The sequence below is a fragment of the Aquarana catesbeiana genome, linkage group LG10 (genome assembly GCF_042186555.1).
Source record: "Aquarana catesbeiana isolate 2022-GZ linkage group LG10, ASM4218655v1, whole genome shotgun sequence".
Lineage (NCBI taxonomy): Eukaryota > Metazoa > Chordata > Amphibia > Anura > Ranidae > Aquarana > Aquarana catesbeiana.
This window is the reverse complement of record NC_133333.1, coordinates 160,393,939-160,417,042: the sequence shown is the minus strand read 5'-3', so window position 1 is coordinate 160,417,042 and position 23,104 is coordinate 160,393,939. Positions and strand designations below refer to the sequence as shown.

The window sequence follows — 23,104 nt, the reverse complement described above, 5'->3', positions numbered from 1 at the left end:
CTGAAATACATGACTGCATTGATCCATTTTTATTTTTTCACTCTGCTTTATCTTCTGATGGCATACCAGCTGTGCTTGTTTTCTTAGCTGTTTAGCAGTCATGATTTTTTTTTTTTTTTTTTACGACTTGGAAAATCCCCCAAATTCCATTCTTTCGTGTCTATAGTTCACTGGGGCATCAAGCAGCTTCACAGAAAAATGCCAGTTTTCCCTTTCCAACTTGAAAGCAGGCTTACGCAAAACTGGCAGCTTCGGGGCTCTGCAAGATGCCAAAGTAGAGGACAGTAGCGTCAAAGAACCTGGGATCAAACGCTCTGCTTCCAGCCCCCGCCTGGACACCCAAGAAAGGGTGAGCAGTTCTTTCCTTTAACCCTGTTGTTGAGCCTAAGAACTAAGGGATTGGTGTTTTGGTATTCATTTTTTTTTTTTTTTTTCTTCTTTTAATGGATGACAGACTGTTAATGGCTGGCATGTCACTATTCAAATTCACTGATCTTTATATGGGATGACATTGTGCAGTATATTTATATATGGCATGACATTGTGCAGTATAATAGTACATCTCATTTTGATACTTTTATAACCGTGTCTGTCAGTGTCAGTTGCAGTTTTAGCATTTTGGTTGGGTTTAAATACCTTTTTTTTTTTTTTTTTTTTTTTTTTAATCTGAAATTTTGATTTTACATTTCTAAAAGTGTTGCCCCGGTTAATTGCAAATTTGAGCACTATTATCACATTTGGGGCAGTAAATGTATGAAAACTCCTAGAGCAGTGGTCTCCAGACTGTGTGAATCATGGTGGCCGGATGTGGCCTTTTGCTTGCCTTTATCAGGCCCTTGGAACACTATTACTCCAAATGACACAAGGCACTATTCCTTCTCCACCAACAATGGGGCATAACTCCTGTCACAAATAGCAACCGTAGGGTACTATTCCACCCAATGACACCAATGATGAGGCACTATTTCTTCCCCTAATTCCTACAATGGGGCCCTATTCTTCCCACTGACATCAATGATGGGGCACTATTCCTTCCCCTGATACCAACAATGGGGCACTATTCCTCATGAATACCAATGATGGGGCATTCTTTACTCCTATTGACGCCAGGGCATTTTCTACTTCCTCTGGCCAGTCTGGCCCCTCAAAGTCTGAAGGACAGTAAACTGGCCCTTTTTGTTTAGAAAATTTGGAGATCTCTGATCTAGGGCCAACAATGGTCTTTAGGTAGCAGGCTCAGATACTATAGAAAGGTGTTTAGATTTAAGGTTAGGTTTATTCTTTAATTTACTAGTGGATGAACTTATTTGGATGGCGTTATTCCAGTCCAGAGTCGTTGCTATCTGGACCCCAGTGATCATGGGATCAATTCTTTGCTACTCGGAACTCCCCAGACAGCCCTGTTCTCAGAAATCCTCTAAAAACCATAACACAAATGTGTTAACTTGTGTCTTGCGATAGAAACTGCCTTAAATATACCTAAAGGCAAAACTTGCTTTAGTTTTGGATAGAGTGGAGCTGGCTTGGAAGCCCATCAGGTTATTGATGTCTCTGTCTGCCTTAGGGATAAACCCTCTAGGTGGGGCAGGAAGGGAAAACTTCCCAATGGGATAGAGATGGCAAAACACCTTCTGTGCTCCATCCTAAATGGGGAGAAAAAGGTGTTGTTTTGCCTTTTTATTTCCTTGTTAACTAAGTGACTTTAAAATAAAATACAGATTTCTCGATTTTTGGTATTTTGACCAGTAAACTAAAAATCCAATTTTTTTTTTTGTCAAAATTATAATTATTTTTATATGCCATTGGTGATCAAGAGCACTTGATATACACCGGCAGTGTGCCCATTTTCTGAATGGGTCATTTAAAAAGGTGCATTTTATTTAAATATATTTTATAGTTACATATTTTACATAATGCTTTGGAATATGTTTCAGCCATCTTGATTATGGCATTAAAGCTTCAATAATATGGCCATATTGGCACACTGCTCATTAAACATGTCTGTATGATTACAGAAGCTATTGTGTTACGTTGTCTTTCCCTATGCTTTCATAACTCCATATTCTTGTGTATGACTTGATGCCTTCTTCATGTGGCCCTTTGCATGTTGTTGACAGCCTCTATATTCAGAAGGACTGCCTGTTGCGATGTTGTATGAACTACAAACCGTGAAACTGAGGAATTCATTGTGCAATTGTCATTGTCCTGTTTTCACCGTGTGTTTATATGCAAATGAAGCCAACACTATACGCTATATCCCAGTCACCAGCTTGCTGGCATATAAGGAAACTTCCCACATATTAGATAATTGTATCAGAGTATTTGTGAGCTTGTTCACACAGTCATTGTGTGTGACTGACTTTGTGATATATGTTCTTTAAACTTTGTGTGTTGTGCCCATGTGTGTTCTGCCTGTCTGTATGTTTCTTCTGTGATTGCATTCCCACTCTGGTGGGTCTGCTTTGACTGCATGTGGCCAGCCTATTTGCTGCTCTGCTGTCAGAATACACAGCAGCAGCTGCAGCCGCTGATCGAGAAAAGTTCTTAAATATTCCTGTTCAACAAAAGTCCACTTCTGTCAAATGGGTGGCCAAATTTTGATGCATCTATGGGCAGCTTATGGCTTGGCCATACACTGTGAGCTAGTTTTTTATTTTTTTATTTTTTTTTTTTTTGTCCAACCCACTAGCTGAAGGAAAAAAAAAAAAAAAATGATTTCTCCATCCACACAAATAAGGCGGATGGAGAAATCATCCCTGCCGGGACATTGTATTCTGAGAGTTGCACTCGCTGATGACACAATACACTGATCAAAAAAAAATTCAGCAGGCTCCGCAGATGTTTAAAAAAAAAAAAGTGACTTCTACCAAGCGGGACTGCCACACTGATCAAAAATTCATCCGGCTGAACTGACAGTTTCGATCAATATATGGGCAGCTTAAGACTCTAAAGTTGTCCTCCAGTACATCTCACAAGAAATGGACAAACACACATCATTTATATGCACATGGAGAGATAGAGACTGACTCTCTCTTGTCTTTGTACTCCTCACCTGGTTTCTGCCACACATGCTTGACACCATCTGAACCAAATATCTTTATCTTGGTCTCATCAGACCACAGAACATGTTTCCAGTAATCCATGTCCTTAGTCTGCTTGTCTTCAGCAAACTGTTTGCGGGCATTCTTGTGCACCATCTTTAGAAGAGGCTTCCTTCTGGGACGACAGCCATGCAGACCAGTTTGTTGCAGTGTGCGGCGTATGGTCTGAGCACTGACAGGCTGACCCCCCAACCCTTCATCCTCTGCAGCAATGCTGGCAGCACTCATACGGCTATTTCCCAAGGACAGCCTCTGGATATGACACTGAGCATGTGCACTCAACTTCTTTGGTTGACCACGGCAAAACCTGTTCTGAGTGGAACCTGACCTGATAAACCTCAGTATGGTCTTGGCCACCGTGCTGCAGCTCAGTTTCAGGGTCTTGACAATATTCTTATGGCCTAGGCCACCTTTATGTAGAGCAACAGTTTTTTTTTTTTTTTTTTTTTTTTCAGATCCCCAGTCCTTTGCCATGAGGTGCCATGTTACAGTGACCAGTATGAGAAAGTGAGACCGATGACACCAAATTTACCACACCTGCTCCCCATTCACACCTGAGACCTTGTAACACTAATGAGTCACATGACACCAGGGAGGGAAAATGGCTAGTTGGGCCCAATTTGGACATTTTCACTTAGGGGTGTACTCACTTTTGTTGCCAGTGGTTAGACCATAATGGCTGTGTTATTTTGAGGGGACAGCAAATTTACACTGTTATACAAGCTGTACACTCACTACTTTACATTGTAGCAAAGTGTAATTTCTTCAGTGTTGTCACATGAAAAAATATAATAAAATATTTACAAAAATGTGAGGGGTGTACTCACTTTTGTGAGATACTGTGTGTGTATATATGTATGTATGTAGATAGAGATTTGGTTCACAGAATTTCTGCACAAACCTTTTTATTTGTAACGAAAAAACATACAATTTGTGGTATTCCATAGTAGTTACAGTTTCGGGCTATTTTCAATGGCACCCTTTCTCAGACAGGAACACATCAAGGATGATAGAAATAGAGAATCATGAACACTTGGATTTAGTGGGTTAGATAATCATTCAAGATAACATCTGAATACAATCTTCATTAAATCAAAACAAAGAAATAGCTGTAAGCTGGATACAGTCACCGTCACCAAAAATCCCAGAATCCCAATAAAGACCTGAATATAAAAAACAGTGAATCATAACAATAGTATTAATACCCATAATTCGATCCTATGTAAATTCCTATAAAAAGGACAAAATTAAAATATAAACACTGATCAAGTCTTCAGGTATACAAAAGGAGATTAATTCACACAAAGGTGTATGAATCCATATGGGCTTAAACCCTTGCGATATGATGTGTCTAAGAAATGTATCCACTGTACCTCCCAAGTCAGTGCACGATTACCCCTTCTACTACGATGACCATAAACTTTAATTGTGAGATCGCATGTCCCTTCTCAACAAAGTGTCTGGCCAACAGTAATTGTGTTTAATTTATCTCTTATGGAGTACTTGTGACGTGCAATGCGTTCCTTTACTTTTTGTGTAGTTTCACATAAGGGAGCTCACATGGGCACTTAATCACATAAATAACAAGCCATGATTGACATGTATATTGTCCTTTGATGTCTATCCTATATCCTCTGTAGGTGAGCCAAAAATCTCTTTCGCTAGAGTTGCATTGAATGCAATTCAAACAAGGAAACTAACCATTTTTACGTGGTCCCAAAAATGTTAAGGGGGTAGTTTTTAACCGCTTGCCGACCGCCGTCGATTGACGGCAGAATGGCACTCCTGCACGAATTGCCGTAGCTGTATGGCAGGCGCTTTAAGGAGTATAGGGCGTGCCCGCGGTGTGACATAGGAGCCTGTGCGCGTGGCTACCCGCGATTGCGCCTGAGATGGAGAGAACGGAGATCTGTCAATGTAAACAGACAGATCTCCGTTCTGTCAGGGGTGAGGAGAGCGATCTGTTGTTCCTACTGCTTAGGAACAACAATCTGCCTCCTCGCACTGATGGCTGTATAAATGTCAATGGTCCCAAAATAGTGTGAAAAGTGTCCGATCTGTTCGCCACAATGTCGCAGTCATCTTTTCAACTTTTTTGCGCAAACCAATCAATATAGGCTTATTGCAATATTTTTTGGGGAAAAAATGTAGAATATATATTGGCCTAAACTGAGGAAGAATATATAATATATATTTTTGGGGGATAATTATAGCAAAAACTAAAACAATATTGTATTTTTTTTTTTTTTTTTCAAAATAGTCAGTCTTTTTTTGTTTATAGCGCAAAAAAAAAAACAACGCAGAGGTGATCAAATTCCACCAAAAGAAAGCTCCATTTGTGGGGGAAAAAAGGACATTAAATTTTGAGTACAACGTCGCATGACACAGTTGCCGTTGGCCAGACACTTTGAGAAGGGACATGCGATCTCGCAATTAAAGTTTATGGTCATTCATGGGGTTAATCATAGTAGAAAAATGAGGTAATCCTGAACTGACTTGAAGGAGTTACAGTGGATACATTTCTTAGACACATTATATCCTAAGGGATTAAACTGTTATGGATTTGTACCTCTTTGTGAAATAATCTCCTTCTAGGTACCTGAAGATTTGATCATATTTTAATTTTGTAGTCTTTATAGGAATTTAGATCGAGTTATGGGTATTAATAAATACTATTTGTTATGATTCACTCTTTTTTTTTTTGTATTCAGGTCTTTATTGGGATTCTGGGATTTTTGGTGACACCTTGATGTGTTCCTGTCTGAGGAAGGGCGTGTTCTAAAATAGCCCGAAACTGTAACTACTATGAAAGACTACTATGTTTTTTCATTGGAAATAACTGTTTGTGCAGCAATCCTGTGGACTTTTCTCTGTGACCTGTGGGATGGTCTGATTGCAGTGCACTTTGAAGTTACCGACGTGCTGTAAACCTCACCTTATTTGCATATACATACGTATATATGTTACACACTACTGTGCAAAAGTCTTAGGGGTGCTTGAAAACTAATTTTGTAAATTTAAGAATGCTCTCAGAGATAGAAGTGTTAATATTTTTTGTCAATTTACAAAATGAAAAGTAAATCAACAAAAGAGAAAATCAAATCAATATTTTCAAACATCTTTGAGAATTAACCACATATCTTCTGTGGATGTGGCTGCCTCAAATCCTTCTCTCTTCATGTAATCCTAGACATACTCAATGATATTAAGATCAGGGCTCTGTGGAGGCCAAACCATCACTTCAGAACTCCTTGTTCTTTACGCTGAAGAGTTCTTAATGGCATTGACTGTATGTTTGGGGTCGATGTCCCACTGCAGAATAGAATTGGTGCCAATCGCACGCCTCCCTGATAGTATGGCATGATGAATAAGTATCTGCCTGTATTTCTCAGCATTGAGGACACCATTGATCCTGACCGAATCTTCAACTCCTTTTGCAGAAATGCAGCCTTAAACTTGCAAGGAACCTCCACCATGCTTCACTGTTGCCTGCAGACAATCAATATTGTACTGCTCTCTGGCCCTTCGCAAACTGTCTCCTGCTACAGCCAGATATTTACATTTTTGACTCCTCAGTCCAGAGCACCTGCTACTAGTTTTCTATACCCCAGTTCCTGTGTTTTTATGCGTAGTCGCTTAGACTTGTTTCTATGCCCTTAATGTGTATGTGCCTTATCCAGCAAATACTTGCTCCCACTTCCTCATTCCTTGCCTAGGCTAAGATGTCGTCCCCTGGTCTGTCCCAACCACTCCCAGCCTGCAGCTTCCAAGGCTACAGAACCAAGTTTCCCTGTCTCCTTCATCTGGTGCATGCATAATAGGAGGCCGACTGCAAGTGCTCATAATGTCACGACGAGCTCCAGAATCCAAGCCAACAGCGTGGCAAAATAACAAACTGTGTAGACTTCGGTTCCTCAGAACGAACTGAACCTACAGTACTTTTGGTTTCGGACTCGCTTTTTTTTTTAAATGGGTGAAGTTCCTCTTTAAATGAAGGTTCCCAGAATATCATGAAAGCATCAGGCATATACCCTCTTTCCCTGCAACTATGCCCACTTCCATCCCATTTCAAACTACTGTCCAACTAGGATTAAATCCTCCTGTGTTATTTAATAGTGACATTCTGCAGTCTAGCAGAAATTAACTCCAAGAAGTCGTCTCCCTATTTTTAAATTTTTTTTTAAATGTTTTTTTATCCCCCAGGTGACAAAGGGCATGCAACGCTTTGTCCCTTATTTCTAGCTTGCCGACCTTGCTGAAATAGTATGTCCCATGGAATGCCACTTGGAATAGTAGCCTTAAACTGACACCCATCTAACTCCCTGAAACAATATTGCCTGTGCTTAGCTCTGCTGTGAGCTGTCTGTACTATTTGCTCAGTCCAGGAGCTCGCACTACAGGTGCACTCACTAGACAGGAGGGTTGGTACTGCTTGACAATTTGCCCACAAATCAGGCTTAGAAGATGGTAGGAGCATAGAAGCAGGAGGACAGTGATTAAAATAGGGTTTTTCATTGTAAAACACTAGCAGATCATTGTAGAGACAAAGGTGGGTTATTGTACCATTATTTTTTCACCATCTTGAGTATGTGGCATGCTTGTTAGGGAGCTTTTTTTCTGGTTAGGGGCCAATTTTGCCTTTTTTGTACGCCTTTTTGTCTGCTTATTTCACTGACCTGTTTTACAGGCTATTTTAGTTTATATTTATTTTTCCTTCCATCTTTCATAGAATAAAGAGCCATGTCTGGCTCGTATTCCACCAACTCCAGCCAGAAGGATTTTTAGCCTTCAAGATTCAGATTCTTTATCCGATGCTAAGGAGGGGTAAGTGATTTTAGTTTATTAGCCCACTTAGACATTACACAATTCTTTCTTGAACCCCACTTCTTTTTAACTCTTTATAGTCCTGTATCCCAACATTCTGGTTTGTCACAGATTTTTTGCTTGGAAATGCACCCTTACTCACTAAAAATGCTTCTTTACACTTCAGCGCCCTATGCTGATATAGGTTAGTAACAACCACAATCCTTTAGCACATTGTCCTCACACAGACTTGTATTGTAGAGAAAGTGAGGGGAAATGTCAGACCTGGTCTGTTACTGAGAGGTGTAAGCACTAGGTCTTAAGCTGGCCATACACAATGAAAATTTTGGTTGTTTGCTAATGAGCTGGCTGAAATTCATTGGATGAGTGGCCCTGTTGACACTCGCCTGTCCAACGTAGTTCTCTTAATAAAAAAAAAAAAAAAAAAAAAAATCAAAGGAGCTGAATGGAAAATTGACGAAAGAACTAGTCAAATACAGCTGTCATATGCGGTTGCCACCAATGCTGGCTGTTAGAATACAATAGCTGCAGCGGAAGTCTCCTCCATCCTTATTGTATAGCGTGGGTGGAGGAATCTTCTTTCATTCAGCCTATTTCTCTGACCTTAGTTTGAAGGCCTCTAAAGCACACGCTGCGATTAAATTTAGATGTAGTTGTAATATATATATATATAGATAGATAGATAGATAGATAGATAGATAGATAGATAGATAGATAGATAGATAGATATAGAGAGAGAGAGATATCTATATCTATATATCTATCTATCTTTTTGGCTCTATACACCACCACAATGGATTTGAAATGAAGCGAACAAGATGTACTTTAACTGCAGACTTTCAGCTTTAATTTGAGGGTATTTATATCCAAATCAGGTGAACGGTGTAGGAATTACAACAGTTTGTATATGTGCCTCCCACTTTTGTAGGGACCAAAAGTAATGGGACAATTGGCTGCTCAGCTGTTCCATGGCCAGGTGTGTGTTATTCCCTCATGCTCTCATTTACAAGGAGTATATAAAAGGTCCAGAGTTCATTTCACGTGTGCTATTTGCATTTGAAATCTGTTGCTGTCAACTCTCAATATGAGATCCAAAGAGCTGTCACTATCAGTGAAGCAAGCCATCATTAGGCTGAAAAAACAAAACAAAAACCCATCAAAGAGATAGCAAAAACATTAGGTGTGGCCAAATCAACTGTTTGGAACATCCTTAAAGAAAGATCGCACCAGTGAGCTCAGCAACACCAAAAGACCTGGAAGACCATGGAAAACTGTGGTGGATGACCAAAGAATTCTTTCCCTGGTGAAGAAAACACCCTTCACAACAGTTGGCCAGATCAAGAACACTCTCCAGGAGGTAGGTGTATGTGTGTCAAAGTCAACAATCAAGAGAAGACCTCACCAGAGTGAATACAGAGGGTTCATCACAAGATGTAAACCATTGGTGAGCCTCAAAAACAGGAGGGCCAGATTAGAGTTTGCCAAACAACATCTAAAAAAGCCTTCACAGTTCTGGAAAAACATCCTATGGACAGATGAGACCAAGATCAACTTGTACCAGAGTGATGGGAAGAGAAGAGTATGGAGAAGGAAAAGAACTGCTCATGATCCAAAGCATACCACCTCATCAGTGAAGCATGGTGGTGGTAGTGTCATGGCATGGGCATGTATGGCTGCCAATGGAACTGGTTCTCTTGTATTTATTGATGATGTGACTGCTGACAAAAGCAGCAGGATGAATTCTGACGTGTTTCGGGCAATATTATCTGCTCATATTCAGCAAAATGCTTCAGAACTCATTGGACGGCGCTTCACAGCGCAGATGGACCCAAAGCATACTGCGAAAGCAACCAAATACTTTTTTTTAAGGGAAAGAAGTGGAATGTTATGCAATGGCCAAGGCAATCACCTGACCTGAATCCGATTGAGCATGCATTTCACTTGCTGAAGAAAAAACTGAAGGGAGAATGCCCCAAGAACAAGCAGAAACTGAAGACAGTTGCATTAGAGGCCTGGCAGAGCATCACCAGGGATGAAACCCAGCGTCTGGTGATGTCTATGCATTCCAGACTTCAGGCTGTAATTGACTGCAAAGGATTTGCAACCAAGTATTAAAAAGTAAAAGTTTGATGGATGATTGTTAATCTGTCCCATTGCTTTTGGTCCCTTAAAAAGTGGGAGGCACATATACAAACTGTTGTAATTCCTACACCGTTCACCTGATTTGGATGTAAATACCCTAATATTAAAGCTGAAAGTCTGCAGTTAAAGCACACCTTGTTTGTTTCATTTCAAATCCATTGTGGTGGTGTATAGAGCCAAAAAAAGATTAGAATTGTCGATGTCCCAATATTTATGGACCTGACAAATTATATATAATTTGACATTTATGGATGTTCTCAAATCTAACACCAGCATTTAGCAAATATGGCTTACTTCCTTAACCGGTTCAATACAGGGCATTTTCACCCCCTTCCTTCCCAGACCAATTTTTAGTTCTCAGCGCTGTCGCACTTTAAATGACAATTGCGCGGTCGTGCGACGTTGTACCCAAACAAAATTGACGTCCTTTTTTTACCCACAAATAGAACTTTCTTTTGGTGGTATTTGATCACCTCTACAGTTTTTATTGTTTGCGCTATAAACAAAAGAAGAGCGACAATTTTGAAAAAAACACAGTATTTTTTACTTTTTGCTATAATAAATATCCCAATTTTATTTTAAAAAAACAAATTTTTTCCTCAGTTTCGGCCGATACGTATTCTTCTACATATTTTTGGTAAAAAAAAATCGCAATAAGCGTATATTGATTGGTTTGCGCAAAAGTTATAGCGTCTACAAAATACGGGATAGATTTACGGCATTTAAAAAAAATTTTTTTTTTTTCAACTAGTAATAGCGTCGATCGATTTTTTTTTTTTTTTTTTTTTTTTTCCTGACTATGACATTATGGTGGACACATCGGACACTTTTGACACAGTTTTTGGGACCATTCACATTTATACAGTGATCAATGCTATATATGCTGTATAAATGTGACAGGCAGGGAAGGGGTTAACCACTAGGGGGAGACGAGGGGTTAAATGTTTCCTAGGGGAGTGATTCTAACTGTAGGGGGAGGGGACGCAGAAGGGGAGGAGACCGATCGGTGTTCCTCTGTACTGGGAACACAGATCGGTCTCCTCTCCACTGACAGGACGTGGATCTGTGTGTTTACACACACAGATTTACGGGCAATCACGGGTGCCCGGCGGACATCGCTGCCGCCGGGCACTCGCACTGGGTCCCGAGCAATGCGGCGGGCGCGCGCCCACTAGATGGCCGGGAAGCCCAGGCCGTCATATGACGTCCACCCAGGATGGGAGATCCCATCTGTGGACGTCATTTTACTATGGCCGGGTAGGGAAGTGGTTAAACATCCCTTTTTTTTTTTTTTTTTTTTTTTTTTTTTTTTTTCACATGCTGACATACATCTTTTGCAGCTGGATGCCATTCTTCCTAAATATCTGTAGTTACAAATATCCTTATTTTTCAACGATCATATGTTGAATAGAATCACTGAATACAATACCCAAGCTATACTGCTGGAGATGCTATCCAAGGCTAAAAACCAGTTCTCATGGCTGGGATGTGCAGGCCCTCAATATTTTTAATGTTGATGGATATAAGCCGTCAACTCTGTGGACTCAAATTTGAAAATCTTTCCTTTTTTTTTTTTTTTTTTTTTTTTTTTTTTTTCTCTCTGCTTTCCTCTTCTTGGGGAAAGCAGAGAAAAGATTTCTTTTTCATACATCATGGGACACAGAGTCAGGCTAATACTCATTACCTACTGAGTTTATACTCCATCAGGTGAATGGACACTGGTAGACCAATAGTCTTCAGATAGGAAGTGATCCCCTATATAACCCCTCCCACACAGGAAGCACTTCAGTTTTTTACCAGTGTCTGCAAGGTGGGTGGTACAGTTTGTTTGAGAACTCTGAGCTCCAGGTCTCTAGTCTCAGAAACGGTTCTTAAATGAATCAACAGATGGACCGATCTGATCCATTTGACACTGGCTTATATGCTTAGATAAATGGTACCCGAGCTTTGCAAAGAGATTCAAGATCCTGCGAGGTTTTGCCTGTAATGCGGCCACCAGGCGCTGAACCTGCAAAGTGGAATCCTGGACACTACAGCGCTAAGGCATTCCTGCTGGGTGCTGTACAGGTCCAAGGGAGTGAACCCTAAACATGAAGAGGGTACCCAGTCCTTGAAGGTCCTCAAGTGACAGGAACCTGCCGTGAAGGGTGAAGATTGGGCTCTTAGTTTCTACGCTGCCTTGCGCCTAGACTGGTAAGTGAAACCCCTTTACTTATTATTGTGGGGTGTCCTAGTGATTGTAACAATCGGTTAAGCTAGCTAGAGGCTGGACACCTGTGTGCGGTGACCATATGGGGGAGTTTTGGGCTAGCTGTGGGTGTTTGCAAAGTGTACTCTTTTTGCTTGTGTCTGGCTGTTTTTTACCTGTATGATGGTGCACGACTGTGTGCCATTTCTGCTTGGTTCACTAGGGCGCACGTGCGCTCGCAAGAGTGCCGCTATGCTCAGTTAGCAGTTTGTTTGGTCGCCATGGCTCACGCAGCTTTGCCGCACATGCGCAGTAGCCTTTTTCTCTGGGCGCATGAGGATTAGCGTCATATGAAAATACAGCTACGCCCGTTCGCCGGGACCACGTGCATGTGCACACACGAAACGTTCCGGCACACACCCAGCTTATTTTAGCTGTATAGGCCAAGCATGCGGTGCTTCCAGAAGGCAGCTATGGGACACAGAGCAGGCTCTGAACAGACACTTACAGTGGTTCATTTTTTCCGGGACACCTGAGTCACAAACTGTTGCTTGTGCAGGCTAAAGGTGCTTAGCAGGATAGAGGCTTGGCGAGCCCTATTAAAGGGTCTCCCTTCTGAGGTGTTTTAATACTACACCCAAGTACTCTTTGTGGCTAGTAAATCTCTTCAAAAAAGAGGAGCGGGACTAAAACTATAGGTAAGGGCACACTGATGTCGTCAGTAGTTCCTGACGAACCTAGTCGTATCCCTAGTGTTGTATCCCCTGAAAGACCAGAGGCTTCCGGGCAATCTGAGCCGCTGCGCCTATCTTGTATTGTGCCTACAGTCAACGCTGCTGCTTCACCCTTTATCACTAAGGGTGCACTGTCCTGGGCCCTAGCCAGGTTAGAGCACAGGATTGCTGGCATGATTGCCTCCATCCCGCAAGGTAGCAGGAAGCGTGACAGATCCCCCTCCCAGGGACTGCTAGTTTGGAGTAGGAATGGGTTGATGAGGAAGAGCTTAAAGCTCAGGACTCTGTGGAGGGCTAAGCAGATGAGTCTGCTTCTGAGCAATCTGAACAAGACGATATCTAGTTGCTGTCTGCCTCTCAGTCGCAGAGGCTTTTGATCCTGACTCAGTCCGAAATGGTTCGTTCTGCCTTTAAGTTAGCCCTTGTCCTCTTTGGTATCCCTGAAGCCTCTTAAGGCCACACAGGCTTTCCCCCTACACCCCCTGTTGGAACATGCTGATTGGGAACATCCTGACAGGGAACATCCTGACAGGATTTTTGTTCCTAAGAGGTTTTCCCTTTTATATCCCATGGATGAAAAGTTCTTTAAAAAATGGAGCATGCCAGCAGTAGATGCAGCAGTATCTTCCTTAAACGAGAACTTAACTTGTCCGGTATATAACACACAGGGCTTGAAAGACCCTGTTGCCAAGAAATTGGAGTCAATATTAAAGGCTTCCTTTTCTTTGGCCAGTTCAGCTATTCAGCCAGCTGTTGGACCAATTGATATCTGCCAGTCCATAAAGGATAAGGTCAAAAGGCCTGATAGGCCTAACCAGGAGGATGATCTGCCTAAAAGTAAGACCGATATTTCGCGAGCGCTGAGTTTTGTTATTGACGCTTTAAAAGGATTCAATACAGCAGGTTTCTCGCTTGGCTCTCTCATCTGTACATATGCGCAGGCTCTTATGGCTTAACTGGTCAGCCGAGCTTCCTTGTAAAAAGTTATTGGCAGGTTTCCTTTTTCGTGAGGAACGTTTATTTGGTGATCATTTCTACAAATATATCCAAAATTTCTCCGGCGGGAAGGGTTCTCTAATTCCTGTGAAGAAAAGCACCAGACGTCCCTCGTTTAAAACCTCGGACTGCTTCCTCCATTGTTTCAGCGTGAAGGTGGTTCCACCGCAAACAGGGCGCTAGGGCCAGAGGCAAGCCGCAGGGCCATAAAAGGTCCTGGGTCTAAGATTCTTCTAAATCCAGCACCAAGCCCTCCTTTTGAGGGGAAGCCACACTCCATCGAGTGGAGTTAAGGCTACTGCACTTTGCAGACATTTGTAGAACAAAAATTCAGGACAATTGAGTCACCTCAGTTATATCTTGCCGTTACAAGCTAGAGTTTGGAGGGGGGGGGGGGTTCCTCTTCAGAGGTTTTTAAGATCCAGCATTCCCTCGGATCCTCCAAAAAGAAACTTATTGCTTCAGCACTACATCATCTAGTACATCAAGGAGTGATTGTAGAGGTTCCTGTATCCGAAAGGGGCACAGGGTTTTACTCAATCCAGTTTATGGTTCAGAAACCAAACGGGGGCACAAGGCCCATTTTGGACCTAAAATTCCTGAACAAGTATCTACTGATACAGTCCTTTCAGATGGAGTCTGTCCGCTCAGTAGTAGCCTCACTCCAGAGGGGAGACTTTCTAGCCTCCATCGATGTATAAAAGACTCTTATTTACTCATACCTATCTTTCAGCCTCATCAGAGGTTCCTACGTTTGCAGTAGAGGAACGTCATTTTCAGTTTGTGGCTCTACCCTTTGGGCTGGCTACAGCTCCCCGGGTGTTCACAAAGGTTCTAGCACCAGTACTGGGTCTTTTAAGGGCCCAAGGGATCCTGGTGCTTGGGTATCTGGATGACCTCCTACTCAGAGATCACTCAGTACAGGCTCTAGAACAGAGCATAATATGTACAGTGCGGTATTTATAAAGCTTAGGCTGGTTCGTAAATACAGAAAAGTCAGGCTTGAAACCAGCTCAAAGTCTAAAGTATTTAGGTCTCATCCTAGATACGGTTCAAGCAAGAATATTCTTGCCACCCGTAAGGATCTGTGCCCTGAAGGTTCAGGTGCATCAGATAGGAGCACTAGGCAACCCTCCCATTTGGCTCTGTATGCGTCTTCTAGGGAGGATGGTATCCTCCGAGGCAGTGCCCTATGCCCAGTTCCATTCCAGGCCTTTACAACAAGACATCTTATTGGCTTGGACCAGAAGAGGAAAAGCCCTGGATTATCCAATGTGCTTATCTCCTCGGGCACGCTTAAGCTAAACGGATGGTTACAGGATCAGAACCTGCAGAAGGGAAAATCCTTTCTCCCGGTAACTTGGAGAATACTGACTGCAGATGCCAGTCTCTCAGGCTAGGGTGCGACCCTAGAAGGGCTCACAGCTCAGGGGACATGGTCGGGCACAGAACAGATCCTGTCCATCAACGTCCTAAAATTACAGGCAGTACGTCTGGCCCTAGGGTCCTGGACGGTGGAGCTTTAGGACTGCCGTGGCCTATATAAATCACCAAGGTGGTACCAGGAGTCGTTCAGCTCTGAAGGAGGTGAATCGCATACTAGCCTGTTCAGAGGAACATGTGCCGATTTTATATCAACAGTCCATATCCCGGGAGTAGAGAACTGTAAGGCAGATTATCTCAGCCGCCAGCAGATTTGCCTGGGGGAATGGTCCCTACACCCAGGGGTGTTCCAGGAAATTTTGCCAGCATTGGGGATGGCCAGAGGTCGACCTATTGGCATCCAGATTCAACAAGCTACAGCAGTTTGTGTCCCGAACAAGAGATCCTCTGCCAATCGGAGCAGATGCTCTGACAGTTCCGTGGAGATAGTACTCCCTGGTTTATGCTTTCCCTCTGATCCCTCTCCTTCCGCATTTATTGTGCAGGATTCGGAAAGAGGAGGTTCCAGTCATTCTGGTGGCACCAGAAGGCCCTGGTTCCCTGAGATTGAGACACTGACAAGACGGGCCATGAACACTTCTACATCACCCCGATCTGTCTCGAGGTCACATATTCCACCCCAGTTTACAGTCTCTAAATTTGACGGCATGGCTATTGAAGCCAGGGTGCTGAAGAACCGTGGTATCTCTGGACCAGTAGTGTCTACCCTAGTGAATGCTAGAAAAGATGTCACTAGGCAAATTTATCATAAGGTCTGGAAGACTTCTATTGCTTGGTGTGAAGCCAGAAAATGGCATCCTCGGAAGTAAGTGATCGGGAGAATGCTCTTTTTTACAGTCTGCTGTGGAAATCAAATTGGCTTTGAGTACAATCGGAGGTCAAGTTTCTGCCCTATCAGTATTCTTCCCAAGGCCTTTAGCCTCCCATTCACTGATCCGAACCTTTATGCAGGGGTTAACTCGCTTGCTTCCCCCCATTAGGTCACCTATGTCTCCTTGGGACTTGAACTTGGTGTTGTCTGTGTTACAGAAACGACCATCAAGGAAATTCCATTAAACTTGATGTTATGCAAGCTAGCCTTCCTGATGGCCATCACCTCGGCTAGAAGGGTGTCTGAGTTGGCGGCCCTTTCGTGCAGGGAACCATAATTGATCCTTCACCACGATAGGGTCGTGTTACGACCTGTTCCATCCCTTTTGCCAAAAGTGGTGTCGGCCTTTCGTTTAAATCAAGGCATTATTTTGCCTCCTTTTTTCTTTCAGCCTCGTTCGGCAGAAGAGAGGCCACTGCATTCTTTGGACGTTGTCCAGGCAGTCAAAGTTTATTTGTCTAGATCTGCAGAGATCCAAGGATTAGACACCTTTTTTTTCTTTTACGAAAAGGACCCAAGAAAGGGCAGGCAGCTTCCATTGCCAATTGGGTCAGTCAGTTGGTCAATCAGGCCTACGGTCTGAAACGTAAAGCTCCTCCCTTTAGGGTGAGAGCTCATTCTACCAGGGGTGTAGGAACCTCCTTTGCTTTTCGCCACCAGGTATCTGTGGCTCAGATTTGTAAGGCTGCTACCTGGTCTTCAGTGCATATGTTCACAACATTTTATCAAGTGGATGTTCGAGCAGCCGAGGATTCGGCTTTTGGCCTCAGTGTACTGCGGGCTGCCGTATACGTTCTGATGGCTATTTGGCAGGGTGTCTCCCTCCCCTTAGCCAGTAGGGGAGGGCTAATAGTCATTACCCAGTAGGTAATGACTATTAGCCTGACTGTGTCCCATGATGTATGAAAAAAACAAAAAACATTTGAGTACATCATGGGACACAGATCCCCCCCCCCCCCCCCTTTATTTTATTTTTTATTTTTTTTTATTTTGAGGATTCAGTGCTTGCTACAAAACTGAAGTACTTCCTGTGTGGGAGGGGTTATATAGGGGGATCACTTCCTGTCTGAAGACCTTTGGTCCCGTGTCCATTCACCTGAAGATTTGGGCTGGGGAAAAAAATCTATTTGAATCTTGAATTGAGTTGAGAGGTCAAATCGATTCAAATTTTCAGCAAATCGATTTTTTTTTTTTTTTTTTCACCACCAGGACCGGCACTGATACTGAGCCAGTCCTGAGAAGCTGAGGGCAGGAGTTTTTAGGTGAGGCAGCGGCTTTGGCCTAGTCCGCAAGGCCGGACGCCGCGGACTAGGCCGAAACCGCGGCCTCGCCTAAAAACTCCTGCCCGCAGCTCCTCGGGACCGGCGCGGTGTCCATCGGAAAAAAAAACAAACTTTTGAATCGTGAATTGAGGTGTTTTTTGTTTTTGTTTTTTGAGAATCGCCCAGCTTTACTGATGGAGTATAACCCAGTAGGTAATGAATATTAGCCTTATTCTGTGTCCCATGATGTACGCAAAGAAAAGGATTTTACAGGCAAGTATGACGGAAAAAATCCTATTAACATTTGAGTCAACCGAGTTGCTAGCTTATACCTATCAATATCATAAGTCTCTAGGCCTGCAGCCATGCAGGCCAGCATTTTCAGCCTGTATACTCAGCCCACTGCATACTCACCAATACATATTGGACCATATTGCATAGAACTGGGTGAAGAGGCTGCAGAGCAAGGAGCTTGAAGAACCCGGCCATCCAGACTTTATTAACAGGTCAGTTGGCCCTACGTCATTTTACTACGGGGGAAAAATTTGCTTATAACATATAAAAACCTTTCATTGGCAAAACATCTAGGCTGCCTTTGTTGGACTCATAAAAATGTTGCATTATCATTCAGCACTGGTAGTTATCAGAGTAGAGATTCTGCTACAGAAAGCAATTACAGGCCAGGTTTACATAAATATCCTTCCTGTAACACATTTGCTTGCATTCCCACCTCTGTGCTGAGATTATCTGCACCAAAGATGCTTGAGGTGATTGTGCCTGCATTTTCAGCCTGAGGTCTTCAGTGGCAGCCCTATTTCTTCTATGTCTAATTGAACATTTTGCTGTTCACAGTATATTGTTTACTTTTTGGACCATTTTCGGACTGAATTGAGGCTGATCGCTGTGACCTAAACAGGAATTACTGGTCTCAAAGTTTATCCCCTCAACTTTACCTCCTATGTTTACAATGGATATAAAAAGTCTACACACCCCTGTTTAAAATGTCAGGTTTTGGCGATGTAAAAAAAAAGAGACAAAGATGAATCATTTCAGAACTTTCTCCACCTTTTTAACCACTTAAGAACCGGACCTCTTTTTTAGATGTGGTGTTTACAAGTTAAAAGTTTTTTTTTTTTTTTTGGCTAGAAAGTTACTTAGTACCCCCAAACATTATACGTTTTTTTTTTTTCTAACACCCTGGAGAATAAAATGGTGGTCCTCGCAATACTTTTTGTCACACTGTATTTGCCCAGCGGTCTTACAAGTGCACTTTTTTTTTTTTTTTTTTTTTAAATACACTTTTTTGAATTAAACAATAAAACAAAAGTAAAGTTAGCCCAATTTTTTTTTATATTGTGAAAGATAATTTTATGCCAAGTAAATTGATACCCAACATGTCACGCTTGAAAATTGTGCCCGCTCGTGGAATGGCGACAAACTTTTACCCTTAAAAATCTCCATAGGCGACATTTAAAAAATTCTACAGGTTGCATATTTATTTTACCTTTTTTATTTTTACATTTAAAAAAAAAAATAAAATATGGGCTACTTTTATTCCTATTACAAGGAATGTAAACACCCCTTGTAATAAAAAAAAGCATGACAGGACCTCTTAAATATGAGATCTGGAGTCAAAAAGACCTCAGATCTCATATTTACACTAAAATGCAATACAAAAAAACAGCCGCAGAGACCACTTTTATCTTGTACCGGACCGCCAGCCGAACACGGGGATACCGGGGTTATAGCAGCTAGCTGCTGCCATAACTATATCCATCCTCAAAGTGAGGACGTACATTGGCGTGTGGCCGTCTGGAAGTGGTTAATGTGATCTATAAACTGTACAACAAACGGAAATCTTTTAATCAGAGGGAAGTAAAAATAAAATAAAATTAAAAATGATTGCATAAGTGTGCACAACCTTAAACTAATAATTTGTTGAAGCACCTTTTTGATTTTATTACAGCAATCAGTCTTTTTGGGTATGAGTCTATCAGCATGGCACATCTTGACTTGGCAATATTTGTCCACTCTTCTTTGCAAAAACACTCCAAATCTGTCAGATTGTGAGAGCATCTCCTGTGCACAGCCCTCTTCAGATTACCCCCCAGATTTTCAATCGGATTCAGGTCTGGGCTCAGGCTGGGTCATTTCAAAACTTGAATCTTCCGGTGAAGCCATTCCTTTGTTGATTTAAATGTATGCTTTGGGTAGTTGTCATGCTTAAAGATGAAGTTCTTCATGCTTTCTAGCAGAAGCCTGAAGGTTTTGTCCAATATTGACTGGTATTTGGAACTGTTTTAATTCCCTTTACCTTGACTAAGGCCCCTGTTCCAGCTGAAGAAAAACAGCCCCAAAGCATGATGCTGCCACCACCATGTGCTTACTATGATTATGGTGTTCTTTTGGTGATGTGCAGGGTTGTTTTTGTGTCAAACATATATCTTTTAGAATTTTATGGCCAAAAAGTTCAACCCTGCTTGTCTCCCTGACCAGATTTCATCTCGTCTTTCAATTTTATAGGGACGTCCAGTTCTTGGTAATGTCACTGTTGTGCCATATTTTCTCCACTTGATGACTGTCTTCACTGTGTTCTATGGTATATCTAATGCCTTTCTAATTATATCTAATTCTTTGGTAGCCCTCTCCTGAGTGATAGCTTTTAACAATGAGATCCCTCTGATGCGTTGGAAGCTCTCTGCAGGCCATGGCTTTTGCTGTAGGATGCTTCTAAGAAAATGTCAGAAAAGACCTACTAGAACAGCTGACCTTTATTTGGGGTTAATCAGAGGCACTTTAAATGATGCCAGGTGTGTACTGACTCCTATTTAACATGAGTTTGAATGTGATTGCTTATTTCTGAACACAGCTACATCCCCAGTTATAAGAGGGTGTGCACACTTATGCAACCACGTTATTTCAGTTTATTTTTACTCACCCCCAACCCCCCGCCCCCCCAACAGATTTCAGCTTGTTGCGTTGTACAGTTTATAGGTCACATTTCAGGTGGAAAAAGTTCTGAAAGGATTCATCTTTGTCTCATTATTTTTTTTTATTTATTTATTTTTTTTCTTGCATCACAGAAACCTGACCATTTTACCAGTGGTGTGTAGACTTTTTATATCCACTGTAGTTCTCCAAGATCTATATAATCGCAAACTTATCTATAATGCACTCGTTTTTTTTTTTTTTCGTTTGTAATCTGTTTATTGGTCTGTTAAACTCCAACACCACTTATCACCAATTACAATTGCATTCTGTTTTTGCTGCACATCATATTGGTAAACGCAATATGATTTCTTTTTTTTTTTATTTTTTGTTTGTTTGTTTTTTTCAACCTGTAGATTATGTTGGTGAGCTCAAAATGATTTTTCTTCAACCACTAGAATAACCCATGATTATTTGATTATTAAGGCTTCATGTAAACTAGCCTACATTGGCAGCTCCAAAACTTAGGAGCCTTTGGCTTTTTTTTTTTTTTGCCAAAGCTCCTAAACTCAAATCCATAAAAGCCTGTGTGTCAATTTACATATAAGCTTTTAGCAGAGTTTTAGGAGCTGCCATGTTTAGGTGAGCTTCAACCTCCCTCTCCTCAACGCGATAGAATTGTGTTCAGGATAGTAATGTTTTGACCGCCAACTGCGTTTGCATTTTCTCACGGCCACCATTAAGTGTAGGTGTAAATGAAGCCTAAGGCTACTTGTACTCTAGCCTAACCTGGCCACTGCAAAAAACGCAAACCGCAGTCCAAACTTTCCTCCCCTAACCTCCCCTAAATGCGGTAGCTCCTAAATTCTGCTAAGTCTGTGTACATGGACATATATGGGTCGATTTACTAAAACCAATCGGCTTCCAGGTTTTTAGTCAAAGCTTAAATTAAATCTATGTGCCTCACTATAATTCATTTAGCAATCCTAAGACTACACAGCCTTACTGGGTGTACAAAATTAATAATACTATTAAACAGATATAAAATAAATCATATTGTACATATATATGAAGAACTTCCTCGCATAAAATGTGCAATATCCATGCAATAATAGTGCTCATCATATATAACCATGTTAATATAGATAAACTTCATGCAATGTCCAAACAATAGCAAAAGGGTGTATCATTTAAGTAGTGCAGTCCTTGTATTCAATCCAGTGAAGATTTTCTTTTGTATGCCATTCACCACAAATCCTTATGCTGCTTGTAGTGATCCTGTGATCTTAAATGGTTTGTAAACCCAAGAAAAAACAGATCCTGTTCCCTTAAAGCAGCATGTTATACAGCACAGTGCTTGTGCGGTGAGAGCATATCCATAGGGGGGAGCATGAGTGTGGTGATCTATTAAGATCACATGAGCACTACAAGCAGCATAAGGATTTGTGGTGGATGGTATACCATTGAAAATCTGCACTGGATTGAATACAAGGACTGCATTAAATTGATGCGCAATTTTGGCATTGTTTGGAAAAAATATATATATAATTTATTTATTTTGCACATACACAGTAAGGCTGTGTAGTCTTATGATTGGTAAAGGAATTATAGCGAGGCACATAGATTTAATTTTATATTGGACACATTTTTCTGGGAATGTGAAAGTGCTTGCAGCTGTGTTCTTAGAGTTTAAAAAAACATAGTCGCTCACAGGATTTTTAATAGTGTATATAGTCAAAGCCTAATTGAACAAGCTGAAGTTGGATTCTGATTGGCTACTATGCACAGCTGCACCAGATTTTGCACACTCCAGTTTTAGTAAATCAACCCCCTAGATTTTATTGAGTTTAGGAGCTGCCAGTGTACATAAAGCCTTAAGTTTACCTTTGTGCACATTTTTTTTTCTCTGCTAAATTCCAGTTTCCTGTGTACCAATATAACATTAATGTACTTTTGCCAAAATAAAACCGCTTTCCATTTATTATATGCACGCATACCTCACGGTCTTTATGGCTGTTTCGAAACACTGTTTGATTACTTCTGCCTAACTTCCTGGACAGACTTTAGATCATGACACAGGAAGGAGTTGGCCAGCTGGAGAAGCACACACCCTGCATCATCTACCCTCAGCTGGTCAACTCCTTCTTGTGTCATGACCTAAATTCTGTCTAGGAAGTTTAGACAGAAGTAATCGAGCAGTGTTTTGAAACAGCCGTAAAGACAGTGAGGAAGCATGCGTATAATGGAAAGCGGTTTTCTTTTGGCAAAAGTACATTAATGTTATATTGGTACATAGGGGAGCTGAAATTTTAGAAAAAAAATGAACAAAGGTGAACTTGGCCTTTTAAAGTGGTTTTTGAAGTCTCAAACCTAAGGTTTGATAATAGTACATAAAGAAAAACATATGTTTCCTTCGGTCAACTTCATAGAGACACAGAATGTGGGCTGCAAATGAACCTTGACATGGTTCCTACCACACAATTGCACACAAATGCCTTGACCAGCATGACTGCCACCACCTCCACATCGTCCTCCAGCACAAGCTCCACTGTTGACCCCAAAGACATACGAAGGTAGGACACTTTTTTTAATCTGCAAGTCATCCTACTGCTTGA

At 41.6% G+C, this 23,104-nt stretch overlaps 1 protein-coding gene across 2 annotated transcripts in view; it reads left to right on the top strand.

Annotated features, from left to right (window-relative positions):
* PPP1R12C (protein phosphatase 1 regulatory subunit 12C) overlaps positions 1–23,104 on the top strand; it is a 243,257-nt gene that overhangs the window by 132,126 nt on the left and 88,027 nt on the right. Inside the window, exons 10-12 of one of the 2 annotated variants that reach the window (XM_073602852.1) lie at positions 167–349; positions 7,831–7,925; positions 22,919–23,062. In XM_073602852.1, coding sequence (XP_073458953.1) covers positions 167–349; positions 7,831–7,925; positions 22,919–23,062 — 422 coding nt within the window. The remainder of the gene's footprint in view (positions 1–166; positions 350–7,830; positions 7,926–22,918; positions 23,063–23,104) is intronic. The other variant, XM_073602853.1, reaches the window with a different exon arrangement.